The sequence below is a fragment of the Sinohyriopsis cumingii genome, chromosome 12, assembly GCF_028554795.1.
Source record: "Sinohyriopsis cumingii isolate HCF-2022 chromosome 12, ASM2855479v2, whole genome shotgun sequence".
Taxonomy (NCBI): Eukaryota; Metazoa; Mollusca; class Bivalvia; order Unionida; family Unionidae; genus Sinohyriopsis; species Sinohyriopsis cumingii.
In genome coordinates this window covers 71776174-71798125 of record NC_142972.1, presented here as the reverse complement: position 1 = coordinate 71798125, position 21952 = coordinate 71776174, and the positions used below count along the sequence as shown (strand labels likewise).

At 33.8% G+C, this 21952-nt stretch overlaps 1 protein-coding gene across 9 annotated transcripts in view; it reads right to left on the bottom strand.

The window, feature by feature from the left end:
- Window positions 1–6747: 6747 nt before the first annotated feature.
- The window catches only part of LOC149786729 (tubby-related protein 3-like), a 165388-nt gene continuing 150183 nt past the window's right edge, over window positions 6748–21952 (bottom strand). For 8 of the 9 annotated variants that reach the window (XM_089977229.1, XM_089977226.1, XM_089977228.1 and 5 more), the window contains 3 exons: window positions 21285–21372; window positions 18266–18349; window positions 6748–15600 (listed from right to left, as the gene is read on the bottom strand). In XM_089977229.1, the coding sequence (XP_089833355.1) occupies window positions 15467–15600; window positions 18266–18349; window positions 21285–21372 (306 nt within the window). In that variant the 3' untranslated portion in view covers window positions 6748–15466. The remainder of the gene's footprint in view (window positions 15601–18265; window positions 18350–21284; window positions 21373–21952) is intronic. The other variant, XR_016425023.1, reaches the window with a different exon arrangement.

Sequence of the window (21952 nt, the reverse complement as noted above, 5' to 3'; positions counted from 1 at the left end):
CGATCCTGTGTCAGTATGGTTATTTAAAAGTTCAGATGATGAAAAATATGATCAATTTGTACGATTTAACGGCAAAATATATCGTCGAGAATCTCTTCATGAAATGATGAAAAATCTTGCGTAGAAATTTTTAAAAAATACTGAGCAATTACTAAATAATTGTTTTACAGTTGCGTCAGTTGCAGCTCACTTCGCAAGAGAGAAAAGTTCGTGGAAGCCAACACGATTTGAATTTCTCGAAGACGTACAATTAAGCTGCTGTGAATATGGACACAGGGGATTGTGGAATACCAAGTATGACCACAATGACGTCATCTCGGTTGATATGGTCGCTTGTTATCAGGAAGTGTTTTATGAGCGGGTGAGTGTTCTGGATATTTTAAGCGATTTGGACATCCCACAAACGAGATGACGCGAGTATCAGTAAATGGACCACTACCTGATTTTGACCTGACCGGGGTTGCTTGTATAGTGTCGTTTGAAATGGTCTGTTATGTTTAGTTTGGTAGACGCTTTTCAAAACAACGTTGGGCACCAATAGTTTTATTACGATATATGATTGATTGTAAAATACTGATATCGTTGACGGTCAGTTAAGCGATTATATCATATCGTAAGCAGACCGAAGTTTGGTTAGCATCACCTGATGATGATAGCGCCGCAAAGGATCTCGGTATAAGAATAATTGGCAAGTTTACTCAAGGTGGAGCATATGATCATAAACGACATTATGCACGATTAATTCTAGATGATGCTGAATATGATTTCGTAATCGCTGATGCAACAGCGAGAAATATATTTGTAAGTCGAGGAAACGCTTATTTATATGACGGAACACGACTGGGTACTGTTGTTGGTTATATGAATGGCGAATCGCCTCAGTATACTCATCTACAATGCTCGCTTATGTGTCTATAAATGTATTATCGATGATAAATAGATTCCCTACCACTGCAGTCACAGTTGCCACGGATTCATTTTATATCGACAAGAAATACAGATCACTGGTAACTCGTTTTACAAACATTGATGCATCATGGGGTTCGTGAAGAATTAAACAAGAAATGTTATGTAATTATACTGAATCCGCAGATGTTGCGATTAAAGATATTTATCGTAGCAATCAATCGCGTCGACAAATGTCGAGGCGGCATCCGTGTATGATCCAGTATCCAGACACAAGACGGTCTAACTAAACGACCCAGGAGGTTATGGTAAGACGACTCGGGTGATCGAATTATTTCGATAGAATTGCGATGACATGATTGTACTAACACCAACACACATACTTGCCAGAGAAATGAAACAACGAGGAGTACAATCATGTACTTATCACAGCTTTTTTCGATACAAGGGCGACACATGGACTCCTGAACGAATGGGAGCGAAATATATTCCAAAAAATTATTATTTGGGATGAGATATGCACAGTATCTAAAGATATATTAAAAATGTTCCTCGATTGGCTGTTATTGAAAAATACAGCTATGATAATGTGTAGCGATCACGGTCAACCACCACCGTTTGTTGGGCCATCTCCACATGATCGGCTAAAGAATTTTGTAGATTATTGCTCGGAGATAACTGATGATCACAGATCTCTTGATGCAGAATTAAACGAGTTCAAGAATTTAATCAGACTACAACCGAATAAAATTCATTGTGAAATAATGCGTAAAATAATTTCCGAAACTTCTATGAACGATTTTCTGAAAATGTGGAGACCAAATGATTTAATAGTGGCAAGTAGAAAGATAGTTCGTGATACACTTCAATAGCGGTTATTTATGTTACATAAAGAAAAGTTTCCAGAATTACCAGTACCGCTATGTTATAGACCAGCTGATACGCGACGGCAAAATATTGACGATGATATACCAGGAGAAGACCGAAAAACAAAGTCTTGTATTAAATGGTATTGTTTTAGTTGATGTCAATATTGTTAAAGATGCGATAAAAATAAACAAATCTCCGTGGACGCTAGGATACGCAATGACAATTCACTCATCTCAGGGGTTAACTATCTCTGATACTCGAGTTTGGATTGTAGATGATCGTGTCGAATGGTCAAACTTAGTGTATCTCGCAGTGTCTCGAGTCAGGAGAATATCTCAGCTGTGGAGAATTGTTCTAGACGCTGCAGAAATTATTGATGATGTAACCGACGATAGCACAATAAGACAAAAGTTAGCCAGTTATAAACAGTGATAAAAAAAATAATCAAGATTTTGATCACGATATTGAATTTATTATGACACTGAAACAGCAGCAGAATAATCACTGTGCGAGCTGTAATTGTGTAATGTTGTGGCAGTACTCGAGTAATAATCAAAGATAATTTACCGTGGACAGAATAGATCACCGTCGTGGTCATACACGTGAAAATGTGATGTTGACCTGTCTCGAGTGTAATAGACGTAATGGCGCTAGTTAGGTGATCGCGGTGGTCATTGCGTGTCTTGTAATTGTGCACGTGTAAATCCACGTTGAGGAGCAGTTGAATCTAGTCTGTAGATTGCAGGTCTACCCGTGGATCTTATCATGCTGGAAATTTTGTGTGTTGTAATACTCCAGACAGGATCAGTTGTTCTTTTTGTACCACCTTCAAGTTCACCAGGTTCATATAAATATCTTACAGTCACATTACCTAATACTAGCTGCGCTGAAAAATCACATCGTTGTATTGATATAGGCGCGCTTGTGATTGCATTAACGGGTTTCAACGCAGTTGTTCTAGTAATTTCATTATTTAATGCAGCTACCACACTTGGTAATCTTGCAACCCACTCGCGAGATCTTTTGTCTTGAATGATATCCTTCGCGTATTTATATCCAAATAACCACTCAGCAAGTGTTCGATTAAATTGCTCAACGATCTCCTGATCGCGGTGAATTGCAGTATGCCCTCGTCGTATTTTGACGTTGTGTTGTTTCATCAGCGACGATACTGCGCCCTGAAATTCTTTGCCAGGATAACCTGTAACAGCTGTGGCCATCATAAACTACCTCGTTGATAAATTCGTTTAAACGCAGAAGCTACTTCAGCAGCTGTTTTTGTTGATAACGGTTCTGCTTCTTTGCATCTACTTGCAACATCAATGACAGTTAAAGCGTTGTCTGTTTTATGATGTCTAGTATCTTGTGGTAGAAATAAAATATCAACCTGATGAACTTCATTAGGAACGCTAACATTAAAATGCGCATACTGTATTTTCTAAGGCAGTGTATGTAAATTTGCCATATTGACTGTCAGGCTAACCATTTTTCAGCAGTAGAACGTTCGAGCCCTGCTGCTTCAGCGAGTTTACTATTCGCTGCTCTACCTTTCCAATATCTTCTTTGGGAATAATAAATTGATTCCATTATTTAAATAATCGGACGATTAATTACATTTCCCAATACAAGCTTACCCTTCATTGCAGATCTCACCAACCAATTATCTAATGATTCTTTGAAAGATTTATTTTTTATGGAATTTAGCACGTGAATTAATTTCACATCTGCGATATGCCTATCTTGCATATCTTTACTTTTATAAGCTACAACATGAGCGTGACACGCTTTATCAAAAGCATTTATTGGATATTCACCTGGTTTGGGTTGGTCTTGATTGTCAAGTCTGATATCAAGTTGAGTTCCAGGGCCATAGTAATTATATCCTGGGAGGTGTTTTTGTCCTGGGTACTTAGCCCACGGAGTTCCTGGTAGTTTGGCCAACTGGGTGGCAATATCACCTCCTTGCTTTTTTTAAACTGACTGTGCGGGAATAAATTTAAATTTCTTTGTACTGCATCGTTCACACTTACCTGTAACTGCTGACCTGTTATTTTTTGTTGTAATAGTTGTCAGTGTACCTGTGGGGGTACGCACCCTGCATTTCACACAATATAGATCCATATTATTTATTATATTTCTATAACATGAAGGTCACTGACTTTTCAGCAGTAAGAAAACAAGAATCAGTTAAACATCATGCTGTGCTACCAAATTCTATCTGAATGATTATCATAGGTTTGTCTGGATCTGGTAAAACACAATTGTTACTTAATTTAATAATGATCTGGTAGCTCTGTTGGTTGATGATCAGAGAAAAAGCAAAGTTATTAAATGAAAACAATGACGGTATTATCGAGTTTATTACTGATATAAGTTAAGCACCATCTGTAGATGATACTGATGGACCCATTAACAATTTAGTTGTGTATGATGATGTGATGTTGGACAAACAGGCAAATCCTGCTCGGATATTTTTTCGAGGAAGACATAAAAACACAGATGTGATTTATGTTACTCAGCAGTATACTCATATTCCTAAAGTGATCAGAGACAATTGTAACATACTTGCAGTGTTTAACGGAATTGACACACACATTACAAAATATTCATCAGACTTGGTGCAACGGTGACATGGATTATAATCTTTTTAAAAATTTATTTAGTCAGGCTCAGTTATCCCTGCATGGGTTTATAATGATAAACTTGCATGACCCACGGTCACGATATCGAGTTGGGCTTCATAAAATTTTTAATTAATAGCAGCAGAGAGGGTGAAGCCTCATACCTGGCACTCAGTTTGCAATCCCTTTTTTTGCGATTTCCAGGAAGGCTTATTTTTGCGAATAACGAGTGAGTCAATTAGAGGCTGTTCGCCCTCTCTGCTGCTAAAGAATCAAACTATTTTTTTTCTATACACGTGCTAACATCATAAAATGTATTTTTGCTTTTGTCAGCTTTTAAAATTTAAATAGCTCAATCGAGAAATTTCATGTAAAACATGGTCTGTATTGAAACATATCCAACCACACGAAATATGTGAAGACCAAAATCGACCATCAAATGAATTTTGTCTTATAAAAACTTTTCAAGCATAGAATAACGAGCACCTTTCACAAATAATTAAAATACAAATAACCTACACTGTTTGTAACATGCAAACAAGTGGAATCATTAATTTTTTAATAATATTTAACACACGTACATATATAATTTTGATAAATACAGAATCTCTCTGAGCTGCAAAGGAATTTATGAAAATACGTTTATTCTTTATCGCATATTACTGTAAGCAATTTAATAAGCACTAAAAAAGGCACTGACAAACATAAACTGACAAAAACAAATTTCAGTTTTTTAAATTCAGTCTCTATCATGCACAAATGATAAGAGAAAGTTAAAAGATTAATTGATTGGTACCCGTCTCTTTATTATCTTCCTTTGCCTAATTGCTGTATTTTGGTCTACAATACTGTATATGTATAAATGCAAGCAAAACAACATCCTTTATGTTTGCTTCATGCTTTAACATTTCTTCTATTCATCTTCTCTTCTGCTACTTTTAATTTGTTGATGTTATCATTTATTTGTAGACTAAATTTACAATAGCCAAAGTAGCAGAAATAGTAGGTTGTGAGATCATTGAGGACTGCCCATCATTTTCGGTGCACATAATTACATATTTTCAAGGGTAAAACCCCATTGTAGCTGAAAGTGGTTCAGTGTAAATCTTAGTAGCTGAAAGCAGTTTGTTGGGCAATGCCAGTCATCTTACTACTTGTATCATGCACTTGTATCACCCCCTCCCCTGTACATGCAATAAACTTTAAAAATTTTTTAATTAAAACTTTTATTTCCCCCGAGAGTTAGAATTAAGTTAAGAACACATGATTATTAATTTACAGGAAAAGTATCATTGCTGTATCAACTAGGATGTGGGGCTAATGATCATGCAAAACCAACACCACCCCCAACATCAACCCAACATTTTCTTAATCGTCTTGACCTTGCCACCTATGAGCCATGGAGTCAGGGTTTGGTTCTTGGTTGATTTCATATTTTACAGAACAGCAACACAAGTCATAAAGTGCTGAGGCAACTGGAGTAAAGGGCTATGCTAAGGACACACAGGAGTAGCTGACCAAGACTAATCCAATGGCTGGATTCTAACCCATACCCTTTGTGGTTGTAAATCCATTACTCTAACCACTGAGCCACCAGGGCTGCTGAGATCTTCCCAATGTTATGCTTCAAGTATGATGACTTTCCTTTCTGGGTTTAAAACTTATTACAATATTGGAAAATTTAAATCAACAAATTTACCAAGGTTTTCAAATAAGCTAGAGTTTGTCTCAGGATTAATGGAATGGTATTGGTATATGGACATGAAAGGACAGTGCTTAGCGTTTCTCCAAACAGTCCAAGTGTGACAGCAATGGCCATGGGTCTTAAGAACACAGAACAATTTCAACCAAGACTTCAAAAATTGTTTACACCAAAGATGCTTTCAGTCTCTCTTATCCTAAAACAGGCAAGACGATCATAGTTCAAAAGTTTTAGATGTGTTACAATTAACTCAGAAATATTAATGCATTATAATACTTCAAAGAAATTTCTGTACAACATGGGCTTTTTGACAGTAAATATTGCTTAGCAAAATGATGTTTATAAGGCCATTAAAAATGCACAATGGATACATAATTTATTTCCTTTTAAATACCTGAATATGGGCAGTACTGTTCATTAGGTTTAGATGGATTTCATTTATCTATCCATCTATTATTTAAATAAAAATATAGATTCATTATAACTGAGATGCTAATTCTCCCCAAGTGATGAATCACCTGATGGACATTCATTTATTCTGAGTAGAGCTGGAAATAAACCCTTACAAAGCATATATATTGGCATCTTAGCTAAATGAGAAGATACACAGGTGGATAAGCATAGGATGGACAAGAAAATCACTTTACATGATGTCATATTCATTTTTATTGTGATTCCTGTGATTCAGACAGACACACAAACAATCATTACAAAAACTAGATGAACTTGTAAAATATCTCCCAGGTGATATATATACTGTATACCCTAACTTGTAAGACTAGCATAAATGTATACAAATTTCAAAACTAACTCAGTGCCTACTATTTTTGTATTGGTCATCCTTCTTTATAAAATGTACAAAGAAAGAAAAAGATGTAATTAAAATTCACTTATCTGCCAAGGCATATACTTTTTGAAAGAATAGCATACCAGTCATACTTGCCAGCAAGTTGGACCCAACAACACAGACTTGAATCTGCCATCACATATAATGTGCCAGCAGATTAAGGTCAATATTATGTGTTCTAATGATTACTCTTGCCACAATGCATTGACTCAGATCTGCCAGTTCAATATATGAGAGCGGATCAGAGTCTATATAGTTTGCAGTTGGGCCTGACTTATACATAAGTGAGTATATGTGGTATTTATTGTATGACTGTAATATAAAATATTAAAATTACTAAAGTTAAGTGTGAATTTAACACCAAAATTAGGTCTTAAAGTTAAGTGTGAATTTAATACTTTAGTTGGTCAATTTAAGTTTGGCTTTAAACTGGATCAAACTGACCTGGATTTCACCAAAAGATCTTTAGCTTGGACTTCAAATTAAATTGAGAATGCAGAAATCTGACTGGCTTGAGGTCTAGTATGACCGCAAACTGACCAATCCAATATTTAAAGTCAAAGGTTAACTTTAAGGCATTTTTGGTGGAATTAAAATGGTTGGATTCTTGATAAAGCTAGTCCAGGGTAATTTTTTTTCCTGGTGGAAGCAAGGTTAAGCTCCAAATACTTCCCTTTGTAGACTGTATTAAAAGCAGGGTATAAACAGTATATCACCAGGTAAATCAAGGTTCTGGCTACTGATGTACATTAATCAATCATTGTAAATCATATGTATATATAATAATTACTCTCTATGTAAAGCCAATTGTAAATGGTATGAGCACAAAATAAAACAAAAACAGGACGGTATCAGCATCGGCAGGAATGGAACCCTGAGGCTATGAAATTGTAACTTAACAGTGGTGGTATGCAGTGTAATACAAAATGAACAAAATTTATAAGCTTTACAACAGTATGTGCAAAAACCCACACAAACACATAGAATTAAGAGTGGCACTAACACTGTACATGTATATCTAGAATTAACAGAAACCTTTGTCAATTATGCCAGCAGAGCCACCAGTGGCAAGCGGTTAGATGTTTCAAAAATTCTCTTGGAGAAAATGACATTACTGTAAGGAGACAATAAATACAAAACTAACCAGAAAGATGTACAATGCTGAAACAATACATCCCTCTGTAGGATATGGCAAAGGTACAACAGCCATGTTTTCAGGAAGTTTTAGTTCAGGTAATATAATTTGACCTGCACTGCTGTATTTTATATTTCAAAATATATAAACTGAGAACTGTTCAACATCAAGATCAGCACATATAGATACAATAGAACATTTTTTTCTGATGTCTACTTTATACCTAAATATGCCATACTGTTTGGGCATGGATTGGCAAACAGCTTATATAAATGCTCACATCTGAGGGGATAACATTTTATTCAATTCTTAATATTCTGACTATTTTTACAGTTAAGTTAACACTTAATTCAGAATAAACTTAGCTTTTCACCTTTTTTCATTCGGTATGACAGACTATTGTTTCACAGCTTCATTGTACAAAGCTTTAATACACTAAGAACATATCATGATATATAAATGTATATAAAGATGAGTTCACAGAAATTGAAAGAAACTTTTTGGGTGAAGTGCACATTCAAATAACTTCTAGGTACAAAAATCAAACAGCTAAAACAACATCATGTCAGTATTATATATAGTGATAAGAAAAATAAAGAAACGTTTCACGCTGATAACTACTCTCTAATGTTGAGCTTTCAGTCAATTATCTGCAATAATTCAGTTAGCAGAGTGTAGAGCTCAAAATCCATAGGTCACATGTTTGACACCCATCCAGGCCAGACTGAGATGACAGCCTCTATATGTCATCGGGAAAGGCATGTATCTCTCATTTCTTTGTTATGGTATAACCAATAATGTTAAAAGTGTTAATAAAAATCCAAACAATCAAAAGTCATCCCATTATACCATCAATAGTTTTATCTGGGGACCTCAGTGACTTGTACCCCTATCAACATGTACCTAAGTAAAAGCACAATATTCCAAAAATTGACATGAAAAGGATTAAATTCTTTCTGATATTTTGCATTTGTAAATAATGTGCTACATCTTAATCCCGGTGACTTAGATGTTTGGTGATTACAGTCAGTCCTCATTAGTTCTATTTTTGGTCATAGAATGAACTGTTCCATACCATTCCAAAGTGACTATTCAGCAATCTGGGTTGCTTCTATGGTATTCACCTCTTCTCAAAAACAGAATTTTCCAAATAAGCATATGGATGAAGCCAGTCATAATTACCAAATTCATGGCACAGGATTAATGTTCACAAAGCCATTTACTTGAAGTGGAAGGGGGATACAATCATCTTCGCATAGAGATGTATAAGGTTGTTTTAAAAATTCAAAATATTTGTGATAATTGAATATTTTGGTTAAAATTTTAGCAATATGAAAATATTATTTAGTCATCTGTAAACAGGGTTAGAATCCAATGAGGATCCCAAATCAAAGTGAGGATCCCAAATCAAAGTAAGATGAAAAATTCTAACTTGACTGCAGCCTTGTTGTGTAATAAAAATATTTAGTCACCTAGTTTTCTTAATGCTTGCACAACAATGTTGCAAAAGAAAAATGAGCTCTTTTGGCAAACTTACCACATGTACTTGCTTATAACCCAAGTTAAACTGCAAACAACATAGACCCTTATCTTCTGCTGAATAATGTACTGACAGATCAGGGTCTACTTGTTTATTCTACTGATTACTCCTAACAAAAATGTACAGACCCAGGTCTGCTAGCACATTATGCAATAGCAGGTCTAGGTCTGTGCAGTTCGCAGATGCTGATTTTAACATATAAGCAACTACACATGGTACATTGAGAGGTTTCCTATTTTAACGACAGAATATGATGTGATAAAATTTATATGAAGTGGAAAAAACTGAATATATAGTCAGCCTGTAAGTGTACAATTAAAGGAACAATGAAGGAAGCTACAACTGTTACAGAGCAAAGCTATTTTAAATTCAATAGGAAAAATTTACACATTGTGAATCCATCTGATAATCTCATACCATGTCATCTAGATGGCACTGCTCTTGATTTATCCATTCGGATACAAAAGTTTGGAAATTGTATTTGAAATTTAATAAATGAGCTAATTATTCTACATTGCATAAACTGAGAGCAAACTTCAGAATAAATTAACAAGTTTTCATAGAGTTTGCATGTATTATAGGTAAATTACTCCATTGCTTTGCTCAGTAGATATCAAAATTCATTGATATGACTTGTGGTGTATTCAGATGCCTTAGATATAACCCATAAACTTGTTTGTGTTATCATGCTGAAATATAACACTTGTAATATTTAACATTAAATTAGGTATTGATGTATATGGTACATCGTGACAATGACTTCTTGCAATATATTTAAAAGTCAAACAATAATAATTAACTAGTGATGATACAAAAACATTTGTGTACAATTTGAAATCTAAATCAAAGTGGCTATCTTTATGAACAAGATTCATCTAGCAAAGACATTGCACTGGTTGTCCTGTTTATGGTCAGGCACTCTTAATTTATAATTGCTTATGCTACACTTTCTTTCCATGGTAACATAACAAATTCTGAATACAAAATATTCAGGATTCAAAGGCACCTCTATGCACCAAGTTTTGTTTAAACATCTTGAAACATTTGGGAGTTATGCTGTGGAAATAAAAATATTTTATCTATGATAGTATATATATATATATATATATATATATATATATATATATATATATATACCTGGTGGATAAGAATGGAAAGTAACTTGCCACTGAACAGCATTGAATAAAATTGAATAAAGTGTACAAAAGAACACTGTATTACTGGTCCCTATCAACAATCTTGTTATAAAAAAGCTGAATGAACTCCACAAGTCATTAGATATATGTATATACTGGTATATCAGACATATAATATCAACATATATTTAAATATTTACATATAAGACTTTAAAATGGTCCCCATGTAAGATGTTAATACTTTTATAATTCTTATTACCCAACCAATGTATACATCAATTATTGTGGACTGGTTTCATTTCTTTTCAGTAGAGCAATACAGCTTCTTTTTCATTTTGTTTGAAGAATTAAATGAAATCCTATATAGATATGTAATTTTTTACTGACCTTATGATAGCATATATTAAAAGTTCAGATAGTGCTAACCTTGATCGGCATTGTAACATCATATCATAAAAATCATTTCCTACTCTGAGGTGTAACATTCAGCAATATCACACAATATCAAAGTCCTCAATGTTATAGGATATACAGAATCTTAAAATTGTGGTAATTTTATATTAAAGTTATGAAACTCTTTAAACAATAAAATATACATGAAAATAACTTGTGGCATATAATATTTTTCAACTTGTTTCATAAGTTTCATATCAAGTGAACACTCACACAAGATCCTCTCTTTAAATAGGCAATCTTAAATGATAACTCTAAGAAAGTTTCCAGTGTCTGTTCTGCAAACAATGCTATTATTTACCATCCTATATGTATACATGACTTGCAAAACCTTCTAGACACAAAACCCAGTCTTAACACTGTTGACAATAACAAATCCTAGGTCTTTCCAGTAAGTTATACCTATTTACTGCCATTGGTTAATGCAAGCAAGACAAAAATGAATAGAAGGTCAGAAAAAAAGCACATGTTTCTATCACATCTTTGCCTGACTATTCTGAAAGCTTTTTGTCAGTTACTGGATCAAACCATGGAAAATTAAATCCTATTTCCTTTCTTACGTAATAATAATGGAGTAAATAATATTGTAAATAATGGCAACCTGATGTTATCACATCTATATGTAATAAACATGATTGTGATTATACTATCATATAACTTAGCATTTCACTTCACAACAGAATAGAATGCCATTAAAGTTCCTGACCACTGGTAGTGTAGCAAACATTCCCTGCACATGGAGAGTGCAGTACTTTTGCATTTAAAAAAGACTGTTAAAATGTAAAACTAAAACTACATCTTTAAACTGATTCATGTATTTGATTTAGTTTACACATATTTTATTTACTATATAAATAGCAAATGAATCACTTAGTTTAAGTTTTGTAACATGTACAAGGAGTAATACTTAATGGAAAATACAATTCATAATCAACCATAACACTAATTATTCAAAATGCAAAGTTGTGTGGCATCAGCTATTTTGTGTGGCCAGTTCCAGGGTCAAAAAAGGGGGGATGGGATTGCAAAAAGGATTTTCCAAAAATGATAGGGAACATCTTCATCCATGTACTGCACTTACACAATTTCCATAATGTTTGGATAAACCTGAGTTCCAACTAAAATGATAATGTTTAAAACATTTTTGCACAATATGGAGACCTATATGTAGTTAAGGTGTACTATAAGTATTGCAGTGTGTTCAGATGAAGAGAAATTTGGAAACATGAGGTTCTACTGTAGAATAATTTGTAGCATCAGTTGTGACACCATCTCTAGCCACACTCACCCCTAACACATCAGTTTTGACACTCCTGCTAGCCATGCTGACCCCTGATACATTGGTTTTGACACACATGCCAATCATGTTCACCACAGATACATTGGTTTTGACAACCATGCTATCCATGCTCACCCCTGATACATTGGTTTTGACACACATGACAGTCATGCTCACCATAGATACATTGGTTTTGACAACCATGCTAGCCATGCTCACCCATGATACATTGGTTCTGACACCTGTGATTGCCACGCTTACCCCTTATGCATTAGTTCTGAGATCCTTGCTAGCCATGCTTATACCTGACACATCAGTTTTTACACCCTTGCTAGCCATGCTTATACCTGACATCAGTTTTGACACCCTTGCTAGCCATGCTTATACTGGATACATTGGTTTTGACACCCTTGCTAGCCATGCTTATACATGATACATTGGTTTTGACATCCTTGCTAGCAATGCTCACCCCTGATACAACAGTTCTGACACACTTGTTAGTCAGGGTCATCCTTACCACATCAGTTTTAACAATCTTATATTCTAAGGAGTTCATAAAAAGGTAGTTCTGTGATGAATAATCAAGTTACTTGAGTAATAGTTACCTTCAGGGAAAGGAATAAATGGGTTACAATTCCTATGACTGATTGTAATTAAAATACAGTTTAAACTCTACCATGAATGAAAATAATGCACCATGGCAGTAATCTGTCTAAGTTTATTTTAAAACTTTCATTACAATGAAAACTCTTTAAATCTGGATGACTTTTAATACCTATGACTGTATGGATTTCCTTAGATGCTGGAGTGTTATTGTTTCCTGAAAGACTTACAAAATTATCACTTGTTTTGGATTTGTAGCACAACGTTTTGTGTACAAATGTAATAGATTATTAAATTGTACATCAATCATGAAAGCTTAAATGATTTGTAATGCCACGAAAAAGATAAACAGATTAACAAGGACTATGATGCACATTAACTGACTTTTCATTGGACAAATACTAAGCAAAATATAACAAATTTACATTAGCATATATTTAGGCAAATATTAATATTAATATTAATCAAGAAGTGGCATTCCCACTTAACAATAGCTTAATACTAAGATGTCACTGGGAAAAACAATGATAAATAATTAACATCTAATTAAACATACATTCAGTGATGTTGATATCTCTCCACACAAATGTAGAAACTCTGTAGAAAGAGTGGGGCAATGAAAAAAGCTAAATAACAAAATAAGGGATGGGGTGGGGAATGAATAATCTGTGTGTGTGGAATAAATAGTGTGTGGGGGTGAGTGTGGAATGAATACTGCCAGAATCTGGGATGAGAAAATTGATATCTCAAGCACTGAAGTTAAAAAGACACCAAGCAATCTTGGCAATCCCTCATAATAACTTTATCTGTGACAACTGTACACAAGTGGTCAATATCTTACTGGCATAACTGACCTAAAAAGAAGCCAATTACATTGTGAAACATGGTTGTGTCTGCAATATGTAACGTAGTTGTGTCTGCAATATGTAACATGGTTGTGTCTGCAATATGTAACATAGTTGTGTCTGCAATATGTAACATAGTTGTGTCTGTCATAACCAGCCTTTAGCAACTTGTGTGAAGCAAATTGAGTAAAACGTTGAGCTAGACTCCTCATTAGCTTGAGGCCCTCACTTTTAGGCTTGTACATAACCTGTACATAATTACCAAAAACATTTACAATACCATCCGACATTTCAGAAATGCACACAGTGAAGCATCCATTTCTAGGTCAACAACAAAGGTCAGGATTGTGCTCAGAAGTGTGATTTTAGTCCAATTTGCTACCAATATTCTGAATCATTCAATCATCAAAGTTCAATAAACTGAAAATGAAATAAAAGGTCAAAATCAACATTTTTAAGATCTTTAAAGGTCTATTTATTCATACAAATTAACAACTGAATGCGGATTTTATACATAATTTTGACCAAACAGCATTTATAAAAAGAAATACTGTCATATGACTTGTGCAATTAAAATATTCATGTTTTTACCCACTGTTGTGCACACTAGACGGAACTATATTTTTTTTAATTGGTATTTCATACTGATATTATCATAAGATTATGAAGTACAGCCTTGTTTTGAAACATGATTTTCTACACAGACACTAAGCTGAGATCTAACTGTCTGTAAAATTAATTATATAAATAATAAAAATGAAACCAAACCATACTGTTTTGAGGAAATCATTCCATAAAATCATCACAAATAATTATATTTGCAATATAAATTAGAGTTGTGAATAAAATCACTGGATAATGTGATAGTGATCTACTTCTTTCAAGAAAATCTTACGGTAAACCCCCAAATCATCTTGTTTTGTTGGCACTCTCATAGAATAACAATAAATTATCTTCAAACACAGGAAGAAAAACACAGGTTTCAAATGTTACATTACTGTTTCATTGCACATTCAGATATGCAACTTTAATTGCTAATTATGTAGTAACAACCTAAGAAAACACACACACACACCTTAATGTATTTGCAATACACTTATTATTATATAAAAAGATGCACCTCTTATCACAGGAAGAAAAAGCTACAATCAATTAGCATTTCAGATGAGCAGACTCTCAGGAAACTGTCCTTTTGTTGCTGTGGAAATTTCTTCAAAAATGTATATTTTATGAAGGTCACTGTAAAATTATTATATAGTAAATCTTGTATACAATGGATCACATTGCCCCTCCTTGAAAACAATAAGTACACAACAAAACATTCTATGCACAATACTGACTTCTCACTGATATAGAAAAATTGGGATTTACGATGGTCATAATGAGTGTGACTAATAAACTGGAGTAATCTTTGGGTTATATCCCCATTAATATTTATTTTTGCTCTTTGGGTTATCTCCCTTCACTAATCGTGAAACATTCTTCAAATTTACTCCCATGAATTAAAAGCTTGTCTTGACTCTGAATTCTTATTCACATGCTAGCTTGCTATCAAAGCTACTAAGTGCCACTCCAAATGCTTGCACAGCACACATCGGATAATTGTAGTCCATCGTAAACACATCCTCTGCAACTCTTCCAAACTGCATCACGATGTAGTCCACTGAAGAAAAAAATGCTGCCATTGTGAATATTTCTGCAATATTAAATTTTTGCTAAATTTCTTGAAAACATAATTTTTGCAAGCAAAATTTTCCTGATTTTCTCACTGACAAGATGCATACTGCTTGTAGTTTTTATTGTAAATTAAATTAATTTAGTTGCCTGATTGAAAATCTGATATGTACAGTATAAATATCAACACTGGAAACATGTTCAGAATTTGAGAAAACACAAAGTATTTTCACCAAGATCATTATTCCTTGTTTAAGGTAAACTGAATATGTATCAACGCGAAAGTAAAATAAATGGAAAAAATCTTTTAGGCAGGAACTCAAAGTTTTTATTAAACAATATCTGCATTGTCACAATGAGCTTGTTGGAACCATCTAATGTCTGATATTGATTGCAGACAAAACATGTATTTCACATTCAATTTTCTTGAATGCAATGCTTATATTCCTTGTATTGAAGCTTGATGTCTAAAGAGACATTTTTCTTTATCTGAACAGCAAATTTTCAGCTATTTTCACAATAGTCAGAGGGGCTTCGAGTGGTTGAGTGGTCTAAAGTGCTCACCATTATGGATCACTGCCATCTCACCTCTGTCTGCATGGGTTTGAGTCATGGGCTCGGTAAATGTGGGCATGTGAGAAAGCTTGCCGGTAGCTTCTCGTGGGTCGGTGGTTCTTTCCGGGGTTTTCCCGGATTCTTCCTCCACCATTTATACTGGCTACCAATATAGCCTATCTTGTGCTGAAAAATGGCATTAAACAGTATAACAACAACAACAATGGTCAGAATTGAAAATGAATGCACGAGTCAGACTTAGTTTGGGCATGCACACCATAGTCAACATACAAATAAAGAATTATTGGTTACTGCATTTGTATGGGAAAATATGAACGATTTTTTGGGATGGAATACTGCATGATCTTGGGAGTGCAGTATATCCATCCAACAAAACAAGATATTTTCCCATACAAATGCAGTAACCTTTTTATTATATGCTCATTTTCTTATTCTACCTAAGGCTTAATTATATAAACAAAATACACTACAAGAAACAATGCAAATGAATGTATGTCATATTACAAACTAAATACACAAGTGCATATTCATCATTACACAAAAACAACATTATTACTGTGCACATAACTCCACCCCGATAAATTTGAACTTAGTCGCGGGCTCAACATAACTTTCAAAGAAAATGGCGTATCTAGTTAAAATTGAAATCTGGAGTCATATTGTGAATGAATGTGCAATGCAACAACTTTTCCATTTGATCTGAAATGAATAGATTTTGGTATTGTTTTCAATTCGATGAAATTTTGTGATTATGGACTGGATTTGTATGTGACAATTCCACATGAAATACATGGGATTGAAGAAGCTAGGGGGAAGCATGTTGACATCTGCAAATGTGTTTATGTTTCTGTCATTGAATGTTTGAAATCATAATGTGGGAAAAATATGAAGTCTTTCAATTGCAATTATCAAAAAGATGCTATGGAATTTAATGCTTATTTCATTTTGAGTGCAGTAAGGAGTATGTAATTGCACTTATCATTGAAATTACAGTACAATTTCATAATGTGTAAACAAGACTGAGAACTTATGACATGGCTCATGTAATTCGGATTTGCAGAACTAAGAAAGTAGATTTTGAGGAAATTCAGGATGTAAAACAGTAAGTATATTTCTTTTGCCATTCTTATCACCAGCTAAAGAAGACAGTATATGCCTTGTCACTTGTAGGTTATTTGTAAGGACCTTATCTTGCGTCTGTTGTATACTGTTGTTAGCCTCAATCCAAAACAATGTATCAACGTGGAATGTGCCAAAGCAGCTGGTATGTGGCAGTCCACGAAACATCTGTATTAGTTCATTCAGAAACAAATTGAAACAATCACAATGTAAAGCACCTCTTAAGCGAGTGTACATGATTTGTTTACAAATCAAAAGTCCATTGTTTGTTTACAACAGAAAGTAGTTTCTTTATGCACATGAATGCTATGTGTGTATTGGCGCGCAGGTTCAGTATTGGGTAATACTGCACAATTCTGACAATGTAGAGTTAACAGGGGAAAAAATGAGCATATAATAATTAGTTATTTCTATATTATTTATTCAAAAAAGTAAAAAAAATCAAAAATATTTCTTTCATCCTTTTATTGCACTACATCAGCAACACGTTATCTGAAAGTTCCAATTATGAATGAAGTGTGATTAACATGCCTTTATTACTAGATAACTTTGTTAGGCCTTTGTTATTTACCAATTACGAATGATATCTGATTGTAAACTTTTGTTACCCAGCTCCTTAGTTGTTGCACCTTTCTTATTTAAATGCCTACCTTTGTTTGTCTGAGTTTAGCACATCTGGTGATAAAAATGTAACAATTTAGCTAATTTTCACAGGCAGACCTCACAAAATAAATGCAACAACCCATTAAATGTTGTAAGAAAGGAAAATTATAACAAACCTCTGAAATACACACTAATTAGGTAACAGAAATTAAATCAAAATGTTCTGAGAAACATGATGTCCAAGAATGTAATAAATAATGGTAGTGTATTAGGCTGTGATGCTAAATGTGAAAATAATAAATAAAAAATAATTAGAAAACATTGTCTAATAATGCCACAAAGTCATCTAAACTTACTGTCATTGTCATGGACAATCTGGAAATTTTTCACTGAAGCTTGTGTTACTCGGCCATGGAAGTTCAGGACATATGACTGAGTTTCTGAAGAGGAAAAGGATCTATTGAGAACAATTAGGATAACATTGAAAATTCATTTACCTACTCTTGCTTTATATCTGCACATCAACAACATTCACAATCAAGCATAATAAAAACTGATCCATGAATGGTACTGTGAAACAATTAAAATTGTGGGATTCCAATATTTGTGGTTTAGATTGTTAAGCCAGACTATGAATTTAAAGTCACAATGAAATATCAACCAGGCTGACATTCACCCCACCCACTCTGACATGAAAGCATCATATGTCTCTTCCATTATTTTAATACTGTGGCTATTTATTGTGCTGAGAATGTGAAATATACAAAAAAAACATTAGACTAAGTACATGCATGAAGAGAACACTGAAAGTAATTAAAAATTTAATTCAAATGCAAAATTTCATGAACATGAAAACTTGCACAAGACTGCAATGACTCTACCTGATGCAGAGATGATGACAGGATTTTTTCTAATTAGGACAGCTTCTCCACTTTTGCCAAAGTAAGGGACAGTAGACAAAACAGGAGGGAACGGCCATAGTTCAATATTTACCTAACACTTGGGTTGGGGGAAATGAAAATTGCACTCTACTTTTAAATTTTCTGTATTTTAATTAGGCTTGGTATTCTGCCTGTTCTTTGAAATGTCACTAAAAAAGGAGGGGTGGACTGGCATGTTGTCTGCTTTTGTCTGTCCAGCATGTATATCATACTTGTATTTAACACCATTTTGGGGCTCAAAATCACTCACTGGAATCTCCATTAACACTTTCCCAGCGCCAATAATTGGATACACTTCATAACTTTAGAAATCATTGTCATCATCACTATCATCAGTCAGTGTATGCTGAACAAAATCTTCATCTTAAGATGAACTGCTAAAAATCAGCCATTTTGGGTTTTCTAAGTAGCCCATATTTTAAACATGCATTTGTAAAATGTCCTTCATACGAGGCTTAAACTATAACATAATGCTTGTTACAGGGCTCAATGTACCAGTCAAATTTAACTTAGCAATGACTTATGTCAAACTGAAGAATCCTTATGTGTAAACAGTTACCTACCTGACAAAAGAAAGATGCCAAGAAAAGTGATATGATACCTCTATTGGTATGACTTGAACAGTCGCAATAAGCACTTTAAGGGTGAACGTTTAAATAAAATATACTGCACAGAATATATTTTCATATGTGCAATTTTAAACTAATTTGTGGTAGTTCTCATTCATCAGTGCTCTCTAAGTGCACAAATCTGTACAAATTGTTTTGCAATTCACGCAACTGTACACCCTGGCAGCATAACTGATGTTGAGTACAATACTAAAAGCAGATTTACTTGCCATCTGTGTCCTTCTTTATTTCTCAAAGCACATAATACAAAGAGCTGCTAAATGAATAATTGGCAGATTAGTTCCGTTTTCTCAAAGTCCATTTCAACCAGGTTTCTCTTATGTACTTTTATGCAACGTGTGCAAATAAGACACCTTGCATTAATTCTGGCCTAAGGGTGAAAGATTTCAGGTCAACCAAGTCCTCACTTGAATGTACATTTCTACTGTCCTCCAGTTCATTCAACTGATCAATCAGTACTGAATACCACTCATGAATACATACTTTGTAACAATACATTCTGCATCAGTCATCACAATATGTGCATTAAATAACACCACCATTCAACCAAATTTTACAGATTCAATTTTGTACAAGGTCAATGTCTTCCAACAACAAGGGGTTCCCATTTGTCATGTTTAGATTTGGTCAACCACATAATCCTTAATTGTTTAGAACTTTATGCTTTGATAGTGGGCCTTAAGAACATCTGAGAACCTAACTGTTTAAGATTACAATAGTGGTATGTATTCAATGTTTCAGCTCAAACATGTGTGCAAAAAGAAGCCAGCATTTTATTTCAGATCTCTGCATTTACACCATATGTAAGCAATGAATAACTTAATTACTTAATTACTGCCATATGGATTAAACCTTTTTGATCACACTTGCATGGAAATGAATATAAGTATACTAGTAAACTTATACAGAGACATATGCATCTGGGTATTTTGAGTTTTGTGTTTTTAAATGATATATCCACAAAATTAGGTACCCTTGAACATGTACTTTTTAAAAACCAAAACCACAGAATTTGAAACCGGTCCCATGAAACCAAAGTGTTTTATATCCTCTATATATTTCACTTCAGCCAAATATGTGGCTTGAAAAGTATTTCATCTATAGTGCATACTTATTAAAATTAATGAAACAATTATAGAATTTTAAAAAATTACATTTTTTCATCACTTTTATGAAATAAATTATTTTAAATCTATTTTAAAAAGAAAAGAACTATTATCTATCATAGTAATATTCTTCTTCCTAACATGCATACCACCTCACTTGATTACCCTGATTACCATACTTGATTACCTTACTTGACTACCTTGATTACCTTACTTGACTACCTTGATTACCTTACCTGGTTACTTTGATTACCTTACTTGATTAAGTTTCTTGATTACCTTACTTTATCACTTTATTTGATTATGTTACTTGATTACCTTAATTGATTACCTTAACAAATTATCTTGATTACGTTACTTGATTACCATACCTGATTACCTTACTTGATTACCTTACCTAATTACCTTGATTACTGTACTTGATTACCTTACATGATTGCTGTACTTGATTATCTTACACCTTACTTAATTACCTTACCTGATTATCATAATTACCTTACTTGATGATACTACCTGATTACCTTATATGATTCCCTTACTGATATTCTCTTACACAAAAGAGATAATTTTATGATTTGAAAGTGGCTTTTTATTATATTGTTTGACCTTACCAGAAATGGATGAATGTTACTTAACATACTGGGAAAGAACTGTTCTACATTTTACTTCTACATTTTCCAGTAAAAGAAAGTTCTTTACCATCATTCCACACAGGGCTTTTATTGTGCAACTCTAAGATATTTTCCATATTTTTCCTCTTCCATCTCTCTATCAAACCATCATGGTCCTGGAAAAAAGTGTTAAATAAATTATGATCCAATTCACCCTAATAAATAATTTTTCATTATCCCACTTTTTTGCACAGTTAAAAATTAATCAGGTAGTTAAACTTCTATCCAGCATTATGTTTTGGAATGTTTAATTGACATAGTGTTGAATGGCATGTGACATGCTAGAGACTGGGACAGTATTTCAATCATTTTTTAATGAGACAAAATATGTAAGTGGTTCTAGACATTAATTTTGTGACACTGTAGATGATGGAAAATAAAGTATAAGATGAGAGAGACAGAATAGAATAAAAATGGAAATATTGTTTTCATATGTGTTTAAAAATAACACACCAATATGTATAACAATACTGGCATTTCCACAAACAAATATCAATTCACAAATACTGCTGCCACAACAGCATCAATATAATAGGTGTGTGTGTGCGACATTGTTGGCTGTTTAAACTTTTATATACAACCATTGGTTTGACATGCAGAAATTCAGAGGCTCCATGAAAGGAAGCCGCAAACTGGATATAAAATGCACTGAAATATATATATATTGTTACATAAGCAAATTCTTTGTCCATACTG